This window comes from Leptonychotes weddellii, chromosome 14, assembly GCF_054177405.1.
Source record: "Leptonychotes weddellii isolate Sample4059 chromosome 14, ASM5417740v2, whole genome shotgun sequence".
NCBI classification, from domain to species: Eukaryota; Metazoa; Chordata; class Mammalia; order Carnivora; family Phocidae; genus Leptonychotes; species Leptonychotes weddellii.
In genome coordinates, this window is record NC_138382.1 from 3,684,961 (window position 1) to 3,707,441 (window position 22,481).

The following is a 22,481-nucleotide window of genomic DNA, read 5'->3' on the forward strand; positions in this document are numbered from 1 at the left end:
TTCTGCATGGAGCACTGGGTGTTATGCACAAAGAATGAATCATGGAACACTACATCAAAAACTAATGATGTAATGTATGGGGATTAACATAAGAATAAAAAAAAAAATCTACCTTCTGCAAATGGTGCCCAGTGTATGCTTCTGGGCCCCTGTCCACACACCCACCCCAGTGGCCAGTGCTGACGAGAAGCTGGGGGGCCACAGAAGAGCAAACGCTCACCAACACGTAGTATGTGTCACTGTTCACAACATTTGGAGGTGAAGCAATGGCTCTCTGATCTGTCTGGACAAGACATGGGGAGCCCAGGAGCCCCTGCTAACCTCAAACACAAGCCCAAAGAGAGTGGTTCCCGGGCATAGGATGACAGAACGTATAGGGTCCGGAGGAGAATCTCCCCAAATGGACGGGTACCTGGAGCGATGAGGTAACAGGGAAAAGACACCTGGGTTCACAGCCAGGACCCAGCCATGGCTTGATGAAGATGCACAAGCCAGGCTTGGAGCCTCAGTGTCCTCACCTCCGAAGGGGGGTCTGGCACCCGCCTACACTGGAGGACGCCCTGAGGCTCCGTGGCCACACCCGTCATAGACTGGCGGCTGGTGGTGCGGTTGTGGGTGGTGCTGGGATTTCAGTGAGAAGCGCCTCCCTGTTTCCAGGACCCTGGTGTCCCCAGCAACGTGGCCTGTGCGTCCAGACCCCTTCCAGCTGCCTTGTGAGGTCACGATCACCGAGAGGAACTAGCAACCACTACCCTCGTGACATTTCTCCCTGACGCGAAGCCATGGAAACTCCAGCGGTGTCCCAAGCCGAGAGCAAGCACGTTGCCATCCTTGTGTGAAGTCCAGTCAACGTCCAGCAAATTCGGCAAAGACATGTCGTTGCTGGATTTCAATCCTGGATTCTTCCATAACGGAAACCCTCGGGGAATGAGAAAATGGTTTGAGGGAAACAGATACTTACTGAAAGTTATGATTTGGGCTGTGTGTTGGACCTAAAAAGGAAAAAAAAAGACAGGTTATTAATACTTCACAGTTTGGAATCAAACTTTTTTCCAATGCCCCCGATGGTAAAGGCGGCCTCAGCCCCGTGCGCTCATTTGCGGGGAGCCGCCCTCCGGCCAGGCTCTGCTGTTGCCTGAGATCATACGCCAGGGATGGCGAAAACCACGAAATGTGGAAGGGGCGCGCTCTCTGTTTATGCAGAAACGTTTGGAGGGATTTTTCTTGCTCTCTCCTCATCTAACCTTGATTCACAAGATCTATTTCCCAGCTGGGGCCCGAACGGTCTGGAGCCTGTGTGGCGGGGCTGGGGCAGCGCGGGGACCATCTCGCCCCTGGGACGAGAGCCGACGCGTGGCTCCCGTGGCCACCTGGGCCGAGCGCACGCGTGGGGGACCGTCACCGCGCCCTGCTCTGGCCCTTGGTCCCAGCGGGGCCCGGGCCTCTGTGCCCAGCAACTGCCTGTCTCCCTCAGCGCGGCCGGCCTCTCCGGGGGGCCACCTCCTGCCACGCGACCGTCCCCCTCCGCCTCGAAGCTCACCTTTGCGTCTGGGGTTATTTTCTGCACTCCAGGGTTCCAGACCACTCCGTGTGTGCCTATTTTCTTTTATGACTAGTAAATGGGGATCAGGTTAAGCCGGGAGCTCGTGCACAATGCGAGAGGCCTCGGGGAATGGTTTTAGTGGTTTCCTTCCTGCGGCCTTGGGCGTGTTCACTTTCAAAGCGCACACTGATCTCCTGTCCCGGGGCCGGGAGCGTTGCCATGTGCTAACCGCACGCCCGGGCGGCCCCGACTCACCGAGCCGCACGAACAGGACGCCAGTGGCGGTGATGGTCTTCACGCCGTTGGTGGCCACGCACTGGTAATAGCCGGTGTCCGTCGTGTCCAGGTCTTGGATTCGCAGCCGGGAACCGTATTCCGTCTTGCGGATGACGACGCGCCGGGGTTCCTGCACCACGGGGGCATCGTTCTTCAGCCACCGCACCGTGGGGGTGGGGTTTCCGGCCACCTTGCAGTGCAGAATGGCCGTCTGGCCTTGGACTATGGTGATGTTGTTCACTGGCTCCAGAAAGTTCAGAAAGTAGCCTGCAGAGGAGAGCGGTCACAGAACAAAGCTGAGCGCGGGCTGGAAGAAGGGGCTGCCCGGCGCGTCTCCTGTGACCTGCTCTGGGGAGGGCTTCCACGTCCTCTCACGAAAATACAGTCCTTTCCCGTCACTGGCGGTACTGAAGTTCTAGAATGTTCTGAGAACACTGAATTAGCAAACCACTGCTCCCGGGGAAATACGGAGTTAGGTTCCTTTGGGCCTCTGGTCCCAGTATTTTCATCAATCGTGGCATAACCTCACTTTACGTGTGTTTCTGTTTGAAGACACCTTATTAATATGTATTGCTGATTCACTGACATTGAGCTCACGGCCAGCACTGCTGTTAACGCATACCTGAAGGAAGCTTATCTAACGCGTGTTTTCTCCGTAAGACACATCACAGCGTTCTGGTGCTTAGGAACCCCAGACTGCACTTCAGCACCATCACTGGGAGGATTTAAAACAGCGAAGTCACCAACAAAAGGCAAAAAAAAAATGCAAAAAACCTAGGACTATATAGATCACAGAAAGGACACTTGTTCACAATATGAGCTGGAACAGGTAGGCAAGGTGTCATCTTGCTGGGCCTCAGCGAGCAACATGTGCATCGGGCAATTCTAAATTTTCACGGCTCAGGGCAGGTCTGTGAATGACCACACAATGGCACAGTGAGTCCCGATTTCAGGGTTACAGGTATACTTTAGACAGTAGGGAGCTCGAAAATATGGAACCCCAAAGTGAGGATCAACTGTGTTTCTCTTTGCAAGCACTAGATCTAATCTAATCTCACTGATTCATGATGTGATTCACTCTCAGAAAGGCCATCCTCCCCCCTGCCGCACCACCGAGTACAAGCCTCAAGAAGGAAAACTTCATCGCAAAACAGACACATCCTCGAAAATGAGCTAATCCCTGGGCTGGAGAGAACAAGGATGTCAAGGCTGAGGGCTGCTGAAGGCTCTGTCCTGCTGCACGTGGGGCAAGAGCAGGAAAAAGCTGTGCAGGGCTCCAAGCTGGGGGCGAGCAGGGCCTGGAAGGACCCGGAATACAGAGCCTGGGGGGCTGGAGTGTGGGGCTCAGTCCAACCAGGGATGGGGACTCTCCGCTGGTGACATAGGCCATGGGGAACAAGAGGAAGTGAAACAGATGGCAGAGGAGAGGGGTGTGTTTGTGTGTGGTATGTATGTGGTGCATGAGATGTGGGTGTGACGTGGTGTATTTGTGGTGTGTAGTGTGATGCGTGTGTGTGATGCATGTGTGTGTGTACATGCGTGGTGTAGGTCAAGAGCTGGGAGATTACGCTGTTAAGATAAACATGCATGCTAAAATTCCATAACACACACACAAAACCTAAGGCTAGACAGATAAGACAATCAACCATGAGGAGATGGACTCACTTCAGACAAAACTAAGGTAATAGAGCAATCTGAAAATGACCATAAATTATATTCATGTTCTGAATCTTTTGGCTTGATTTCTGGTAGGTTCCTACCCTTTTATAAAAAAATGAAGTTGAAAGATGGCACGTATCTGTTATTACGGCCTTCACTAAATGGAAAACTACAGGGTTTCTAGTGGACCCTTGAGGTACGTTTTACAGGCTGGGGGATGGCCCCTAGATGTTGGGTGACCGGAGGCAGCAGAGGGGATGGGAGGCTGTGGATTTTAAGAGGGAGGGATGGTTTTTCCTGACAAGGGAGAGTGGCCAGATGGCTGTCTGAGAGGGGTCATTAATTAGCACTAAGCATTATTACCCACACCATTAGATTCTACCCTGACTCTCTCCTAGCCAACCCTTTTCTCAGTGCACTGAATTAACTTATGGAAGAGAATTCTCGTGGATGACACAAAGCTGTAATGTGAGGAACATGTCGATGACATCCCTCTGGAACCAAGTAGGGTGATGTTCTGGATGTACATTCTTCATGAACTCAATTGCACAAACTTGACTTGGGAAGACCTGGTTCCTACAGCTCCCACCCTAGACCCTGAGTCTTTGAACACAAAATCCAATCTGATTTGAGAGTCTGAAGTGGTTACTTTGACATAATCTCAGTCACAGATGACGGTACACTCACCATTTCACTGTGCTCTGGCCAGAGCCCAACTTAATCAGAGGGTTTCATAGGAAGCACTTCCAAGTTGCTTAATATTCAAATGCTTCATCAAGGTTTGCATAACACGAATGCACAGTGGGACAAATAAAAGAGTCAACAAATTCTAATGTAAAATAGCCAATGGCACATTAAAAGTACAACGATCTCTTCTTGGCCTAAGCTGAATTAGAATTCTCATCGCCACACTGATGACAGTTCCTCAAAGACATGTGACAAACCATAGCTTCCTGCAGACACAGGCAACAGCTTCGTGTAAAGGCTGAACATGCGGGTCTGTGTCTCCGAGCTGACCAGCAAACATCTAGAAGGGGCAGGCCTGGGGGTTCTGGGGGCCAGGACATGGTGGTCACTGACTCTCTCATCTCCTCCCTTTGCGGGACAGGCTTGACAGTAGCTCGGCCACCGTCCCCCTCCACTTTGAGGACATCTGCATACATCAACTTGGGACAGCTCCACCAGTTGGCTAAATATCCTGAAAGACAGAGGAGGAGCCTCTTCAACATGGAAACATTTATCTAGAAAGGGAGAAGGGAGAAGGGAGGTTAGGAGTCAGAGAAGAAAGTTAAGGGGACCGTTCCTTTTGTACAGCCGAGGAGACCTGAGGAGAAGCCAGCCAGTAATTATTGCCCAATTACTGCAAACAGACCCAGGATCTGTTTCTTCTCCAGAACATCGTTTTTACATCCAATGGATATGGAAACATGGAATTCTTCTTCATCATACCTGTCGATGGCTTCTCCTACATCCTTGATTGACAAACTGGTAAGCGTTAGACTGTCTTTCCATGTTCCCTGTTCTCCTGCCTCCTCTGCCCTCTGCATGGACACGAAGAGCTTGGTACTAACCCCACCAGGAGGATACTGTGAAACCATCTACCGGAGTCAGAACTAGGCTTAATTCAGAGACAGCGCCAGTATTTCTCTGTTAGATGTTTTCGTCGTCCTAGCTACCATGGCCTAAAGCAATGCACGTGTGCTGGAATCAAGCACCTTACACCATTGATTTAATCATTAAAGCATTCTTGGCTCTATCTGTTTATATGAAATATCCAGAACCGGTCAATCTATAGAAACAGAAAGCAGACTAATGGTTGCCAGAGGCTGGGGGAGGGGAAATTAGGGAGGGATTCTTGGTGGGCATGGGGTCTCTCTTTGGGGGGCTGAAAATGTTTGGAACCAGAGCTTGCGGATGGTTGCACAACATTACAAGTGTAGTCCTGGGTCAGAATATGCCCCTGAAGAGGGATGAGGGACATATTCATGAGCAAGGTGAGAGGAGGCAGACCAACCAGGTAAAAGTGGAGGGTGGGGTGGGGTTGATGGAAGTATCAGGTGGGGAGAGGGGCCACTCTGTTGAAAGCATCCTTCCCTGAGTACTGAAAACCTCCCTCAGCTTAGCTCAGATCCTGGAATAAGGCCTCCACTATTTCTTCTGAGCCTGAGGTGTCTAATTTTCCCAGATCACCTTCACTCTCAACAGACGAACACTCACCCGTGAAGCCGCACTCTCCTCCACTTGCAGAAAACAAAGGAGAATCTAGCGCAGTGATCTAGTCCCCACGTGGAGTTCTTACTAATTTTTCTTGATCCTACCCCATCTAAACCAGCAGACCTCACCTCTGTCTTCACAGTGGAGCCACCTGGGAGCTCATAAAAAAGACCACCTGGGGGCGCCTGGGTGGCTCAGTCGGTTAAGCGACTGCCTTCGGCTCAGGTCATGATCTCAGGGTCCTGGAATCAAGCCCCGCATCGGGCTCCCTGCTCGGCAGGAAGCCTGCTTCTCCCTCTCCCACTCCCCCTGCTTGTGTTCCCTCTCTCGCTGTGTCTCTCTGTGTCACATAAATAAATAAAATCTTTAAAAAAAAAAAAAAAAAAAGACCACCTGCACCCCCACGGCAACAAAGACCCAGGAGGGGTCTGAGCAATGGCATTTGTCAAAAGCTCTAAGTGTGTAGCCAGGGCCAGGAACATCTGCTTTAAATTGCTGAGGACAAAACAACAACAACAACAACAACAACAACACAAACACAACAAAACAAAAACAAAAAAATCATATAGTTTCATCCAAGAACAAACTTAGAGCAGGCCAGAAACAGCCCCAAGATGAAGGATCACTGGAGGAGAACATCAGGACTGGAAAGAATGTTCCTGTACCCCCAGCACCAATCCCTGGAGCGTCTGGATGCAATGGCATACGAAAGCCTTGTCCAGCTGGGCATGGACAGGGCAGAATCTCCATGGATGACACCCATGTCCCAACCTGGGTCTTGAATCTACCTCCTTCATGCTCTACTGGAAGCTCAGAGACCAGAACCAGAGGTAGATATCATGGAACTTCAAACCATAGGTAGATAACATGGTAACTTCGTAAACTTACAGTGCCCTCCCTATATGGGTGATTAAAACTCAGTCTTTGGGAAGAAATTAGGAAGATGTATAATGGGGAATGGCTGAAATCCACAATAGCAATACTTCTGAAATTTTCTCTACTCTTCCCACACTCACCCTGACTGGAAGGGCGGGGGGTCCCTTACCCTTCCTAATACACACCCAGTTGGTCCCTCATCGTCCAGTCGACCAGAACACCCAGTCCTCAGATCTTTGCTGTTTCTCCAGGGTCAAGTCTCTGCCAAAAAGTCGTGTCCATGGAGGGTGATCCCTTGTCTGCCCCATCTAAAACAGCCTCTATTCATTTCTAACCGTGCTCCCCACATCACTGATCTTGGCCTGTTTCTACGGCAGTGTCACATTTGTTAAATTACAATAACTGAGAGAAGTTGGGACATGGAGAATAACAAATGTTGGGACACCTGGGTGGCTCAGTCAGTTGGGCATCTGACTCTTTATTTCAGCTCATGATTCTCAGGGTCGTGAGATCGAGCCCTTCATAGGACTCCACACTGGGTGGGGAGTCTGCTTAAGGTACTCTCTCTCCCTCTGCCCCTCCCCCCAATGCATGCACACTCTCTCAAAAAAAAAAAAGAAAAAGAGAAAGAAAAAAAACAATAATAAATGTTACTTTTGGAAGCATGTTTCTCAATTTTCTGGCTACTTCTTATCCAGACTCAACTTAGAATCATCCTGATAAGTGATTTAAAAATTGGGGTGTGGATGGAGAGAGGCTGCATTTATAGATGATTTGTATAAAACTGCCCTCTTGACAATATGGAGAAAGCATGGTCTACATATCTATCTCAGACATTCTCACCTATTCAGGAAAGCTTTGTCATTTTCTTCGTAGGGACCTTCACATGTATTTTTAGGTAATTAGTATTAGTAATTAATAATTAGTAACTAGCATCCTATAATTCTCCTTACTATGAGAGAACTGTTTTATTTCTATCTAAGTGGTTTAAAGAAGGCTTATAGGACAACTTCTGGATTTCTACATATCGCACTAATTTCCTCTTGCTGCTATAACAAATTAACACAGACTTAGTAGCATAAACCAACACAGATTTATTATCTTACAGTTCTGGAGGTCAGAAGTCCTAACATCAAGGTAACAGCAGGGCTGTGTTCTTCTGGAGGCTCTGAGAGTCTCTGTCCTTGCATTTGCAGCTTCTGGAGGCCACACATGCCCTGGCTGGTGGCACCCACCTCCCCTGCATTCAGCTCCACCTCTGCCTCCATCACTATGTCTCCAGCTAGTGACCCTGACCCTCTTGCCTCCCTCTTATAAAGACTTCTGAGATTACACTGGGCCCACCTGGATCATCCAGGATCATTTCCCATCTCAAAATCATTAACTCAATCCCATCTGCAAAGTCCCCGCAGCACCATGAAAGGTGACATGTTCAGAGGTTCCTTGGACATCTTTGGAAGGCCAATATTCTGTCCACCATGTATATTTTTCTTTTATCTTGCACTTTACTGAACTATCTTCTTAGTTATAATAGTTTCTAAGCTGACTATCTTGGAGTTTCTATGCAGATATCTTCTTCAAATAGCAACAGAGTGGCCTTTTTGTTTTTAAAATTCATTCGGCTCACATATGTTTTTACTTAACTGTTTTTGTTCAATAACAGTTCTCAGCAATTTTAAATACTGATATGGTGCAAACATATAAAAAATACAGATAGAAATATAATAGATACCAATGTACACATCAACATTTTATGCTAACATTTTACCATATTTGACTTAGAACACTTTTTTAAAAATGAAACATTCTAGGATGCAAAGAAAATCCACACCTCCCTATTTCTCCCTCCCTCTCCTGAGAACTGGTATGCACCATTCCAATGCACATTTCTACTATTTTATATTTTTAGAAACTTTCCCTGAAAGATCATCTTTGCTAGTTTTTTTTTTTTTCCACTCAAAAATCAGCTTGGGATTTATCTTTGTTGATGTTCATTTATTTTAATGATTGTATAATATTTCACTGTGCAAACAAACCATGATTTCTTTATCTTTTTTCCAACTGAGGGGCAGTAAGCTATACCCACATTTTATTCCCCACGTTTTTGCTAGTGTTTAATGACTACCTGTATACATGTCTCATCTTGCACACACACAAGAATATCTTGACAGTATCCACCTGGATGCAGAAGTGATGTCACAGGGTCTTAAAATCTCTCGTTTATCTAAGTCTCAAGAGTCCCTGAAACCATGCGTGCTCACTATCAACGTCAGTGAAATTGTTTCCTCCAAAACTGTGTCAACATTTGGTGTTTAGGGGCTTAAAAATGTTTGCCAATCTGATGGACCTGAAATAGTGCTGTTTCACGTTGCATCTTAAGAATTTGTCACGAGTTTGAGTGTCTTGAAAGTTTGCTAACCACTGGGCTCTCCTTCTGCAGCTGTCCAAATCTTTACACTGTTGCTCTTTTTCTAACTTCTGCGGTTAATGGATTTTCTTTTTCTAATACATGCATTCAATGTGCAAATTCCCTTCAACTTTTTCTTTAGCCAACTAGCAGATTATCTAATCTCCATAAGGTTGGCCAGACCCAAATATCTTGTAACTTACATTATACTTTTCCCCTTTTAGGTACAAGTTATTGAAAGTGTTCTTAACCACACTGCTGTCACAGAACATGGTCTAGGTGATGATGATTCTTTGATACCACAGAGATTTGTTTTACAGGATAGCACAGAGATAATATTTAGAGTAAATGTTGTACATTTTATTGGTAAGAATGTGTTTTCTCAGGGAGCTTGGGTGGCTCAGTCAGTTAAGCATCTGCCTTTGGCTTAGGTCATGATCCTGGGGTCCTCGGATCGAGCCCCACATCAGGCTCCCTGCTCAGTGGGGAGCCTGCCTCTCCCTTTCTCTCTGCCCCTCCGCTTGTGCTTGCTCTCTCTCTCAAATGAATAAATTTTTAAAAATCTTAAAAAAAAAAAAGAATTTGTTTCTGTAACTGCTCAGTGGGGGGGGTTATATATTCCCAGTAGATTAAACTTGTCAAGTTTTTCAAATTTTTAATATGCTTATCTATTACTTTCAATGGCACGTGTGTTCACTGATTCTGTATTTGTCAGATGACTATTAATAATTCTGTCAAGTTGTGTTTATGTATTGGAAACTATGTTGCTGGGTGCCCCAAACTTCAGTCTTTAGATCACTGTTTAAGGCTTTTGTCTAAGAGAACATTTTATCTGACATTAAGGTAGCTACCAAGGGTACTTTGGTCTTACACTGTATTTTAAATTTTTTTAAAGATTTTATTTATTTATTTGACACAGAGAGAGACAGCAAGAGAGGGAACACAAGCAGGGGGAGTGGGAGAGGGAGAAGCAGGCTTCCCACGGAGCAGGGAGCCCGATGTGGGGCTCAATCTCAGGACCCTGGGATCATGACCTGAGCTGAAGACAGATGCTTAACAATTGAGCCACCTAGGTGCCCCTATATTTTTAATTTTTAAAATCATTTTTTATGATTAAATTTTAGAGATGAATCTTGCAAACATTTAATAATTTAACACGTTAATTGATGTGTCTATATGGGTGAACTATGAGTTTTTTAACTGGCAAGTTTCATCTTTAATGTTTTCATTTTGTATTTTATTCTTCATTTCATTTTAATCCTCCTTTCCTGTTTTCTGCTCCATTTCCTTCTTTATTCTCCATTTTTCCCTTACTGATTTATTGGCCGTAAATGCTTCCCTTAGAGAAGAGCAGGTTACTTAGGTGTCTTCTCATCCTGAATTGTATTTGCTCTTTGGGTAAAGGACTGAGTTTGTAAATACCCTCAGTCTTGGTCTAAGGCTAACCTATGACTTTCACACTTGAGTGACAGTTTAGCTAGGTATGGAATTCTAGACTGGTGATTACACTGCCATCTTCTGGCTTCTGTGTTTACTGCTGCAAGTCAGGCTAGTTCTTATTCCTTTCTGGGTAATCTGACCTTCCCCTCATAGGCTACTTTTCATATCTACCTTCTGTCTTTGCCATTCCCATGTATCCCCAGCTGTGAATTGATTTGTATGTAGCCTTAATGGGCCTCAGTACCATTCCCAATTCCATCAATTCTGTAAAATTCTCCACATATAATACCTCATTGTTTCTCTATTCCCCTTTATCTCTCCTCTGAAATCTCCTTCCAGATAGATGCTGAGCTTTCTCCTGTGTGTGGTTCCTCAGTATCCTTCACTGCTTTTATATTCCCTATCCCTTTTTAATCTCTAGCTGTGCACCATTTGCTCCTTGACCTGCCCATCAAGTTTCTCATTTCTCTGACTACATTTTTTTATTTCTAGAAGGTCTGTTTGGTTTTCAAACTCACCACTGCCTTTTCTTCATCTTTAATCCTTCTGGCTTCCTTGTTTACTAGCTCACCACTCAGCCCAAGCCTCTCCAAGTGTGCTTTGTAATTTTCCACTGTAGGGCTGGTTTTTCTGTGGGAACCCCTTGAGGACTGGGTTCCTGCAACAGGCAGTGCCAAATTTTCGTGTTAACTCTTGGGCCTGGGATTCCCCCACTACATTCCCGTCATGTAAACTGGGTTTCCTGAGGTGTGGGTCCAAGTCCGATTTCTCATGGTAGCAGCTTCTGTGCTTGCACCCTTGAGCCAAGGTTCAGGCGAGGACTGTAGTCCCTAGGTCTCCTAGCTTGCTGCCAAAGGCTTACCTACCACACTCAGTTCTCTGGACCCCACGGATTCCCTCTGGTTTGACGCTGAAACCCAAGGCTCCTGCTACAGCTGAGCCTTGCAGAACAGTTTCTGTAGTGGGATGATTATTCAGAGGCCCTTATTTAGGGTACAAGAAATGTAAATTCTTTCATTTTCTGAAAGGCAAATTTGATATTTGTTGCAACTCTTATTTCTCCTGATTGAAGGAAATGTAATACCTCTGATTCCAAGTGAAATCAGTAACACTATGGCATTTATTTATTCACATGATCTCAGCATTTTCCCAATCCTGGGTATTCTCTCTAGTGTAGCATTTATGTTTGGGGGCTCTTCCAGCATCAGTGCTTTGTAGAATTTGATGCATCTGCAGAAGCCCATTCCCCATCTCCAGCTTTTGCCAAGGTGCCCATGACTTACTGGTGTTCCTTCTACTCTGGAGCCCATGGATGCACCCAAAGCCACACGGGGACACCATCTTACGTCGCTGGGGAGCCCATGTCATAAGCTCATGATACCTGCAGAACACAACTCTTTGTCTCAAATAAACTAAACCATGGGGACATTCTCCAAGGCTGCTAACAGAGTGGGACCACCTCAGGTGGATCCTGCCTGGCAGCCCAAGGCTGTCACAATTCTGCTTCCTCCCTATTCCTGGCTCCTAGGCATTTCTCCATCTCTCTCTCTCTGCAAGTTCATCGAAGCATTTATATCTTTTGCTAATTTTTGTGGAGCACTTGTATGTAATTTAAGTGGAGTGTGGCCAAGTTTGTTTGGTCCACCACTGTAGCCATCATTAATTCTCTGGAGGCCAAAATGAAAGCCAGAAAGAAAGTTCTCTCAAGATGAAGCACAGTGTTGCTCTGGCCCTTGGCTTTATTCACAGACACCATTTAAACTCCCGACTTCATTTCCCTTTTGTGCAAAATATGGGGTTTGTATAACTTTCGCTAAGTTCTCTTCTAGCTCACAAAGCTCCCTTTAGGGCCACCCCAAGCTTCTCCAGACATGACTGAACAGCCCAATTGGGGCAGGACACAGACAACTGAGAATCTGGCTAACTTGGATCAGTCGGCATCCCACAGTGTTAGAGGGAGAACAGAAGTCTTCCCTTTTAATTAGCCAAGAAGGTTTCTCCTGCTGCACAGCGGGTGACTTTAACAACAATGCTAATGGACTCTGTGGCCCTGTTGCCCGGGCCAGCTCTCTGCTCACCCTTAACTCCGGACAGTGATGCTCAGTCCAAGCATGAAAACACACCAAAGGCAGAGCTAACAGGAGAACCCATCACCATGGGACGCCACTCCTGCCTCACAGTCAGATCAGTGATTAATGATTTTATTTTTTTTTTAAATCCCAGCTGACCGCCCACATGTTCACCAACTTGGTCAAATTACTTAGGTGTCTGAGGAGCTGCTTGTTTACCAGGCCACACTGACTGGTCTGGGAAGGAGATAAGGAAAGCCATATGCGCTAGGGGTCACAAGGTCACAGGGCTTTGACTGGTGGGAGATAAAACAGACAACCCGCCTGGCAAGGCAGGTGAGCAGGAGACCCAGAGAGCCGCATGGAGAACATAAAGCTGCTTTTCTCTGGGGGAAGCATTTACAGGCCAATAAATCAGCCGGGGGCAGGGGCAGTGGGTCACTCCCGCCCAGACGTTCCCACTGAGCTGTCTAGTGGTCTGCACAGAACCGGGGTCGACGAGCAGAGGAGCCACAGGGGCAGGACAGGAGGATGCGAGGTTAGCAACGATGCGCATCAGAGGACATGGGAACAAAGGAGCAAAGGAAATTTGAGGCCCTGAGGAAGAAGTACGTGTGAGTGTTTGCACGTTCGGAGGAGGGTGCCCGTCCTGTCGTGCGGTGAATGGTGGCCCCAACCACATGGGTTGGAGCCTAATCCCTGGAACCTGTGAATGTGTCCTTATTCGGAAATAGGGTCACAGCAGATGTAATCACGTTAAGGTGAGGTCACATGGATGGGTCCTCGTCCAATGGCTCGTGTCCCTATCAGAAGAGGGACATCTGGACACAGACGCACAGAGAAGACCATGTGACAACAGAGACGGAGAAGGGAGAGATGCGGCCACGAGCCCAGGAAGTCCACGCACAGTGGGCATCTGGCCTCCAGACCTGGGAGACGGTAGATTTCTGTGGTTTGAGGCACCTAGTCTGTGGTCCTTGGGCATGACAGCCCTCGGAAGCTACTGCAGAGGTATAGGGGACGGAGGACGGAAGAAGCCAGCCAACAAGCCAACACCTCCACACAGGGCGACGTTGGCAGCCTCACAAAGGGGCAGGGGCATGAACACACGTGCACACGGCAGGCAGACCCAGACCCAGGGGAACAGATGGACGAACTCAGAGAGAAATACACCCAAAGAGCAGGTGGAGGGGAGCACATGGGAGCTGTGCACAGGGACGTCAGGTGGAGAGATCCAGAGAGCAGAAGCGCACATGCGAGCACACACACACACGGACAGATGTTAAGACAAGCACGCACAGACAAGCCCATTGCGCTGTGGTGGCCAAACCCGATGAGCTAAGGAAGAACGGCCTTCCTCAGAACCATGGCGGCCAGCTGCAGCGGCTCCTTTGCAGCCGAAGGGCAGGTAGCCAGAGGCGACCCCTGCAAGGACAGGGGCGTGGGATGGGGGGCGGGAGGACTCTGGGAAGAAGGGGAGATGAGAGGAAGGTGCGGGGGCAGGAACCAGCCTCGCTACTCTGGAAGCTGCGGCGCGTCCCTGCCCTCCCCGGGGAGGGTTCACGTGCGTGTGCACGACGCCTCTCCCCCACGCTCAGCCCGGGACAACACGACTGTGCATGCTCTGAAATCTCTTCTCTGTGGGTTATGGTTTTCTCCCCACATCGTTCAGTCTGGCCACGTCCTGGACAGTCCAACGGGCGCTGCAAATCCACGGTGGCGGGAAGGAGCGAGGGTGATCCATCAATGGCCTTCCCCCCGGGATGGCACCGAGCTCAGAGCCCTTCACCCGATGTCTGCAACAGGGGGTGAGGTTTTCAACTTAACCCGTCAGCCTTGGAGCCCTCACACCTGCAGCAAACCCCAGGAAACCATCACAAGCACACACACACACACACACACAAGTTCCAGAAACGGACCCAACACGTACACTAGTCAATCCATGCGTCCTACATGGTCGGGAACCCAAGGCTCAGGAGACAGAACAGCAGGCCTTGTCACCATGCCAACGCGGAGCTCTCTGCTGACTTTCCTGTTCCCTCTGCCCAAGGAGCCCTGGGGGGAGCCGCAGGGGCGGCCTGGTGAGTAAGGCATCACCGTCTGCCCTGTGATTAAAATGCCCTTGAGAGCACCTCTAATTGCAACGTAGCCTCAAGCAGGAAGAGTTCGGAACTCCCCTGCTGGGTTCGCGGGGACGATGAGCAGCTCTCCTCCCCAGACGGGAGATGGGGGCACACCAGGGCTGTCTGCGGAGGCCACCAGCCACGCCAGCCCAGCAGCACCGCCCTTGGGTTCTCAGAAGTGATCTACTTCCCACAAACATTCCAAAGTACTGATTTTACAAAACCTAAGACATGTTACAGATGCACTTAAAATACAGCCTTGCAACACAGGAGTAAATGGCCTGTAGGCCAAATGCATGCTTTTGTTAAGTGTCATGCCGCTAACAGGGACAGTGATAAAACGCCATGAATCATCTTACCAGTGTATCTACCGTAGCAAGGAATACAGGCTTCTGGCAAATGGCCATCCTGCATTAACGTGGCACTTTAACTGGAGTCCTGGGACCGGCCGCAGTCCTGCGGTGACGGCCCTATGGCATATGGAAATTTCAGGCAAACTTTTCAGCTGTGAAGTCACAAAGTCTGTGGTGTTTATTTTCTCTTCTACGGAGGCTTTTTGCTTGGGGATCCTTCTCTCTGAGGACCAACCACCAACTCTGTATGTGTCAGGTGCTCACTACTCGCAGGGTATCCAAGCACAAACGCCGTCTACACTTGGACCTAATTCCCAGATCCGAGTCTGCTCAGGAGAGGCAGAGAGGTTCTCTCACCCAGGGACTGGCCTACCGGCCATTCTCACCCACCTGTGCTTCTACAGACCAGGGCGCATCACCAACGCCAACTGGATTACAGAAGTAGCTCCTATGGTCCATCCAGCTATTATTACTTTCTTGTAAGATTTAAGCCAAACGGGGCCAAGCAGTGACGCTCCCCGAAGCTGCACAAAAAAGCACGTGGACTAATGAGTCTGGTGTGGCCATGCCGATGCCTTCTGTCATGGAGCCGAGGGAGCAGAAAGGAAGGGCAGAGGGAGTGTCCTTTTGTGCAAAAGCCACAACCCAAAAAGAAGTAACATCACACGACAGAGCGAGAGAACAGGGCTGCAAGGCAGTGACTGGGGTGTCCCTGAGACTCCCTGGGGCCATTCTCTAGGATCCTGTCCCCAAGGGGCTGCTGAGGTGCAGACGCCTGGACCGGAGGCACATGCTGACGGTCACGCTGCCACACAGTATATGCCTCCTGCCGCTGCCTCCCGGGTGAGTGCTGTGCCCCGAGCCTCCTATGCCTCCGATGGCTGGGGGCACTTGGGCCGCAGCGGGTGCTGGATTCACCTCCAATCCAGGTGTGCGCTCTGGCCAAGCCAAGCTCACCCGGCGGCACTCAGCATGCTGTGGCCTTCCGCTTCCTCTTGTACTGCCCCTTCGCAGCATGCACGCACGTGCGCGTGCACACACACACGCATGCACGTGCACACAGCGCACACGCACAGACACACACATGCGTACGTGCACGCACTCATGCATGTACACACATGCACACGCGCACACTCATGCATGTACACACATGCATGCGCAGACACACGCATGCACATGTGCACGCACTCATGCATGTACACACATGCACACGTGCACACTCATGCATGTACACACATGCATGCGCAGACATGCATGCACACGTGCACACACTCATGCATGTACACACATGCATGCGCAGACACGTGCATGCACTCATGGATGTACCACATGCACACGACAGACACACGCATGCACACGTGCACGCACTCATGCATGTACACACATGCACACGCACTCATGCATGTACACACATGCATGCGCAGACACACGCATGCACACGTGCATGCACTCGTGCATGTACCACATGCACACAACCGACACACGCATGCACACGTGCACACACTCATGGATGTACACACGCATGCACACGTGCACGCACTCATGCATGTACCACATGCACACGATAGACACACGCATGCACACGTGCACACACTCATGCATGTACACACACGCAAGATACGCATGCACACGTGCACGCACTCATGCATGTACACACATGCATGCGCAGACACACGCATGCACACATGCATGTACACACTGCATGAGCACACAAACATGCATGCACACAGGAATGCACAAATACACACATGCACACTCATGCATGTACACACACGCATGCACACATGCACACACTCATGCATGTACAGACACACGTGCATGAGCACACAGAGACACACGCATACACACACACATGCCCGCACACACACCCACTTCACCAGGGAACGTCTGCAGATGGTGTTTCTGTGCCCTGGAGAAGGGAAGGCAAGCTTCCAAATACCTCAGCGGAAGCATCCACGGTTTTCACACAATCACATGTGGGTTAACAAAAACAGACCGGAGGCAATCAAATCCCCACTAAGCAGAGGGCATCACAAAGCATGCAGTTGTGGGTTTGAGAAATTGCTCGAATACCAAGAAGGAGGACCAAAAATACCACCCAAGGCACAGAATCTGACTTCTCCATGTTTGGAGCTTGTGGCTGGGTGGGAATAAGAATTCCTGAGAACACTCAGCCCACAGTCATTTCCGCCCTCAGTCAGCGAGTGCGTCTTCCTCCAAGTGGACCTGCGGGACCTTCCGCCCTGCAGCCGCCTCTGCCCCCCACGCTGCTGGAAGCACAGCTGTGATTGCGGGTGCTCCCACTCCCTCCTGACCCAGCCCAGGCCCCTGGAGGCCTGCTCCTGCACCTGCCGGGGGAGGTGGGGGAGGGTTGGGCAGGTCTGCTGCAAACATGGTTCCCCTGAGGAATACTGGAGTCCACAAGGTGAGTGCAGGTTAGATGTAGACTCTAACTGTGGTTTGTCCACCTCTCCTCAGCCAGCCCCACCTCCCTCCTGCTTGCTCCTCACCTCCCTCCTACCAGCCTCCTTGCCTCCCTCCCACTGCCCCCTCCCCTCCCTCCCATCCACCCCCTCACCCCCTCCTACTACCCCTTCCACTTCCCCTCCATCACCCTCCAGACCACCAGGAAGATCTCAGAGAATGATCAGGCTACATCGTGTCCCAGGCCAGAACCTTGCACAGTGGAGGACGGCACTCCTCAGAATAAAATAGAACATTCTCCCACCACCTAAAGAGCTGTGTATGTCTACCCAGGGCTGCCCAACAGAACTTTCTGTGGTGATGGAATGCTCTAGATCTGTGCTACGGTGGCTTTAGCCACATGAGTCCACTGAGCACTTGAAATGTAGCTCAGAGGACTGAGGAACTGGATTCTTAATTTTATTTAATTTTAATTGATTTAAAGACCCACACATGGCTGATGGCCTCGGCACTGGGCCATGTTGGTTTAGCCCCGCTGATCCTTCGGACCTCAGCTACCCCAGCCCTTTCTCTCAGCTGCCCCAAGGCACCGAGTTGTCTTGACCTCAGGGCCTTTGCCCAGGCACTGCCATGGCCTAGGATACCCCTCTCCATGACTGTCAGCTCTTCAGATCTCAAAGTAACATCCTATCCTTTGCCAGGACGCCCTTCCCTTCCTTCCAGCTCACCGCACCCCTGTCTTCCTCCGAGCTACTCTGTCAAGGACTCAGGATGCTGACTCCCCAGTATGGGAAACATCATGAGGCAGAGACCACACACAATGGTGCTGTGTTGTTCGGGTCCCCAGCCTGTGCCTGGGCCTCACACAGCAGCTGGTACCGAGGGCGCGTCAAGAATACGTGTGGGCCATCTGGACTGTGGGCTAAGTCAGCCTTTTGAGAAATGATTTCAGAATCTAACCATCCAAAACGATCTTCCTTCTTAAGAAATGTTTCCCGAGGGCCAGCATCCAGAGCACAGGTCTTGCCCCCCTGGGGACACATCCCTGTTCTGATAGAGGCCCTGCCCCCTGCAAGTACCCTGGGTCCCTGTGAGGCCTTGTCATCACCAACTGAGCAGGCAGAGCTCCCCGTGCCCTTGACGGAGACGGCTGACCTCTCAGCACATAGCATGCGCTGGTGAGCGTTCTGGAACCAGGAGGGAGCTGAGCGCCCCGTGTGACCCCAGGAAGCCTCCCAGGACCTGCAGGGACACGCCAGCCCCTAGGCTGAGGCCAGCAGACTTGAGTCCTAGCTCAATACCCAGAAGACCCAGCCGTGGACACGTGGAGGAAAACCTTCCTGAGGGGTCGTGGGACCCTCAATAGACAGGGGGCTAGGAAATTAGTATGGGTTGCTGGCCTTTGAATAATTAGAAAGAAGTTAAGCAGAAATAAAGTGAATGTCTTACTAGATTATCGTTTGGCATTGCATTGGGTCTCCCGGCAATGCACATTTGAAGGCTTAGCCCCCAGGGGGATGGTCTTGGAAGGTGGACCTCTGGGGGGCATCAGGTTAGATGAGGTCACGAGGGACCCCCACAAGGGGGTCAGCGCCCTAATGGGAAGAGCAGCTGAAGCAGGCTCTGCCACATGAGGCCGGGGTGGGGAGCGCCGATCGCAAGCCAGGCAGAGAGACCTCAGCAGAACTGACGCTGCTGGGCTCTCGCCCTAAACTCGCAACTGCCAGGACTCTGGGGAATGAATTCCTGTTGAGGAGGCCACCCATGTGCAGCAGCTGGGTTGAGACAGTGATCTAAGACAACACAGTGCCCAAGGGTAGAGTGGGAAGGGGGCCAGCTCCTCAAGGACCTGGGCCAGATCTGAAGAAGTGTGTCCGATTGACTCTGCCACCCTCATATTCCTACAAAGTGTGCTCCGTGACCCGGACAGGGGCCTGTGGGAAAGGCCGAAGCACAAGACAGAGAACCTGCCTGCCCACCTGACATCCACCTGATGCCCACCCACTCTGGATGAGGACATGGAGAGAGTGACCCCCAGAGGACCACCACCTGTCAGCAGGGGACAGTGGCCGAGCCAGGGGTCCAGCTCCTCAGGCTCTGCTAGGGCCCACGGAGCTCCCCACAAGGCCCCTGCCTCCCTCCATGGCCATCTGCCCACCCGAGCCCTGTCACCTGCCACCATCACCTTCCACCTGGCTGTAACCGCAGGGGCAGCGGCAGGCACGCCCCACGCCCACCAGCAGGGCAACGCTGGGTCATGGGCACCCCGCCCCCCCGTGTCAGCAGCCACACCTCGAGTAAGATGGCAAGCTGGCTGGTGCCTCTCTATGTGGGACCCCGAGAACACGTTCAAACACCTGCCCCCCAGCGCTCCCCGCACTTTACCTTTCAGAGTTGGAAGAGGACCATCCTGTCCATCCATTTGTCCCAAAGGGTCATTCGGGTCAGGAGTCTCCACTTCCCCTGAGCAAAAGAGCACAGCACGTACGTTAGTGAGAGTTCACTGCAAGGCCTTCACTTCGCTTCTCGTGCAAAGACGACAGTTTTCTAGCAGAACCACCCGCTGTGTATAGAACACCTGGAGGGATGAGCCATTATGGTAACTTCCAGGGGGCTCTTGGAGCATCAGATCTGGTATAATAGTAACAGCGATCCTTGACGTTTATCCCAAGTGTGGTAGAATGCAGATGCTCTGCAGGACGCACCAATGAAACCAGCGTGTGACCGAAGCCCTGAGCGCCATTCAGGGCAGGGGAGAGATTCACACTGGCCGGCAAAATAACACACCGCTGTAGCCGGAGTCTGCAGGTCGCCCTCCAGATACTGGCCTCTGGTAGTTCTCAACCAGGAACACCACACGAGGACGTGGGCGCCCATCCCTGGATCCTGGGGGAAGGAAGGGCAGGTACGACGGACGCCCTGGCTCCATATCCCGGTGTGGCCCTTGTCCCCTTCACTTCCAGGCTGTCACCCAGCAGCCTGGCCTCGACCGGGTCCCACTGGTCGGGGGCAGGGGAGGGTGGAGGAGAGCTGGTGGCGTCAGGGGTGGCTCTGACAACGTACCTGGATGGATCTGGGTTTGTGGCTTCAAGCCTACCAAAGAGCGGGACGCACACGCTGAGCATCATGTGGCTTAGAAAAACGGAAATCCTGCCCTGCGACACACGGACGAAGCTGATGGAAACAGCCAGACACAGAAAGACAAACGTGGCTGACGATGTCCCTGGAGTCAAGTTCATAGGCAGAAAGCAGATGGTGGGCACCAGGGCTGGGCCCCGGGGGCCCAGGAGTTAGTGTTTAGCAGGGACGGTTTCATATGGGGGAGATGAAAAGGTTCTGGAGATGGATGGCGATGGTCAGAGAAGTGGTTCAGGTGGGAACCTTTAGGTCATGGGCATTTACCACCATTTTTTTAAAAAAGTCTATGGAAGACAGTTTATAATTCGGTTATAGTCGGGGCCACCCCACTTGTCTCTCTTAAATGAGAAAGAGAGCTAACAAAGCACCAGACACTTCAGGCCGTGCTCAGGATGAAGCCTTGCTCCCAGGCAGCTGAGGTCTGCAAGTGCCGTTCAGGTGGTTTGCGGATAGAACGAGGCACACAAGAGTCTTCAGACTGTTTAGGGGAATGAACACTGGCCAGCAGATATGGGAGGGCACCGGCGTCTCGAAGCTGATCCTGTCCACCCCACCAGCTCCTAAATCACAGGACGCGCCCGGTGACGCGTGAGCCTGCGCCCTTGGGAGTCCAGCCCCAGCTCCCAGGAGGCCAGCGAGAGCCCGTTTCTGCCCCAGCCCGGGCTTCTCGCACCCAGTTAAGGAAGGTTCCCTCTTTCTATTGCTTCCAGTCCAAACCCGGCCAGCCGTCAGAACCCGGCTTTCGTAAAATGTCCCCAATCAACCCCTAGGAAGTACCACCCTGATTCTCTAAGACGACCCCCCAAACGGTACGTCTCTCCCAGAGCAACCCGAGCATTCTCCGCTGAGGAATCAGAACCTGGCCCAGGGGAGCGACCGTAAACAGCAGTAGGACATCGGGGGCTGCGTCCCCGTGACGTCTGATGGTCCCGGCATTAACACCCCAACACGGGGGCTGCTCGCGCCACGGAGACAGGCGGGAACTATGCAAGGCAGTCAACGCGTGTGTGCTCAAGAATTAAACTTCAGCTGGGGCTGCAATGGTAAATTGGCATGTTACACACACCATCATTCAGCACCGTGTAAATGCAGAGAGACCGCAGGAAATCAAACACACTTGTACTATATACACACATCTGAAAGAGGCATAAAAATTATTAATGGCTTAGAAATTGACAAGTGGTGTGAAACAGTCAAATAAATACACGCCCCGAAGAAAAATAAGCACCATTAGTCCGATTCCACTGTGGAACAGATTCCCAGCTCTTCAAGGCAACTTTCAGTGCCGAAGCACGTGTATTTCCCGCGCATCCGAGGTGCCGCGTAGACGAGCATGCGCCCCGTGGGACGGAGCTGGGGGTAATCCCAGTGCTTCTGCTGATTCTTGAGCAGACGTCACCCCCAGCCAGACCCGCAGCGTCGCCGCTGATCTGAGAAACGCTAAGATACTGTCTGGAAAGGTTGTGCCGGTCAGCACAGAAGCTGGGATTTGATTTTTCGTTTCTTTCAGCCTCCAGCTTTGCCTTAAGAAATTAAGTAAGATTTAGTAAAATTTAGTTTGGGTACTTGAGCGAAAGAGTGTCATCTACGTGTTTGGAAACAGGGGTGAAGTTTCAAGTAGCCCACGAGGCTGACGCCAGAGCCCCCCCCACAGACAAGTCACATATGTGAATAAATGCAGAATGGCCAACTGCCGTGGTCCTTGGTGCGGACGCCTCAAGTTTCGACACACCTGGGCCCTGTCGTTGCTTCCTAACTGAGAAATAAGGACCCCACTGATAGTCTGATATGGAAATTGTCGTTCCTCTGCACAGCAGTATGTCAGACACAGAACGGCTGTCCAGACTTTAATGTATGAACCAAATGTAATGGGGCAAATATGAACTTGGGGACAGGTGACAAGTGACAATATATGCCAACATTTCCACAGATTCCAACAGGGTCTCTCCTGCCCCCCCC

General features: G+C 50.6%; 1 protein-coding gene across 2 annotated transcripts in view; it reads right to left on the minus strand.

Annotated features, from left to right (window-relative positions):
* The window catches only part of ROR2 (receptor tyrosine kinase like orphan receptor 2), a 171,716-nt gene that overhangs the window by 27,002 nt on the left and 122,233 nt on the right, over positions 1 to 22,481 (minus strand). For both annotated transcript variants that reach the window (XR_014139909.1, XM_081802754.1), the window contains exons 2-4: positions 19,770 to 19,847; positions 1,799 to 2,086; positions 962 to 992 (exon numbers count right to left, since the gene is read on the minus strand). Coding sequence is in view for 1 of the 2 variants with exons in the window: in XM_081802754.1 (XP_081658880.1) it covers positions 962 to 992; positions 1,799 to 2,086; positions 19,770 to 19,847 (397 nt within the window). In the remaining variant the exon portion in view is untranslated. The remainder of the gene's footprint in view (positions 1 to 961; positions 993 to 1,798; positions 2,087 to 19,769; positions 19,848 to 22,481) is intronic.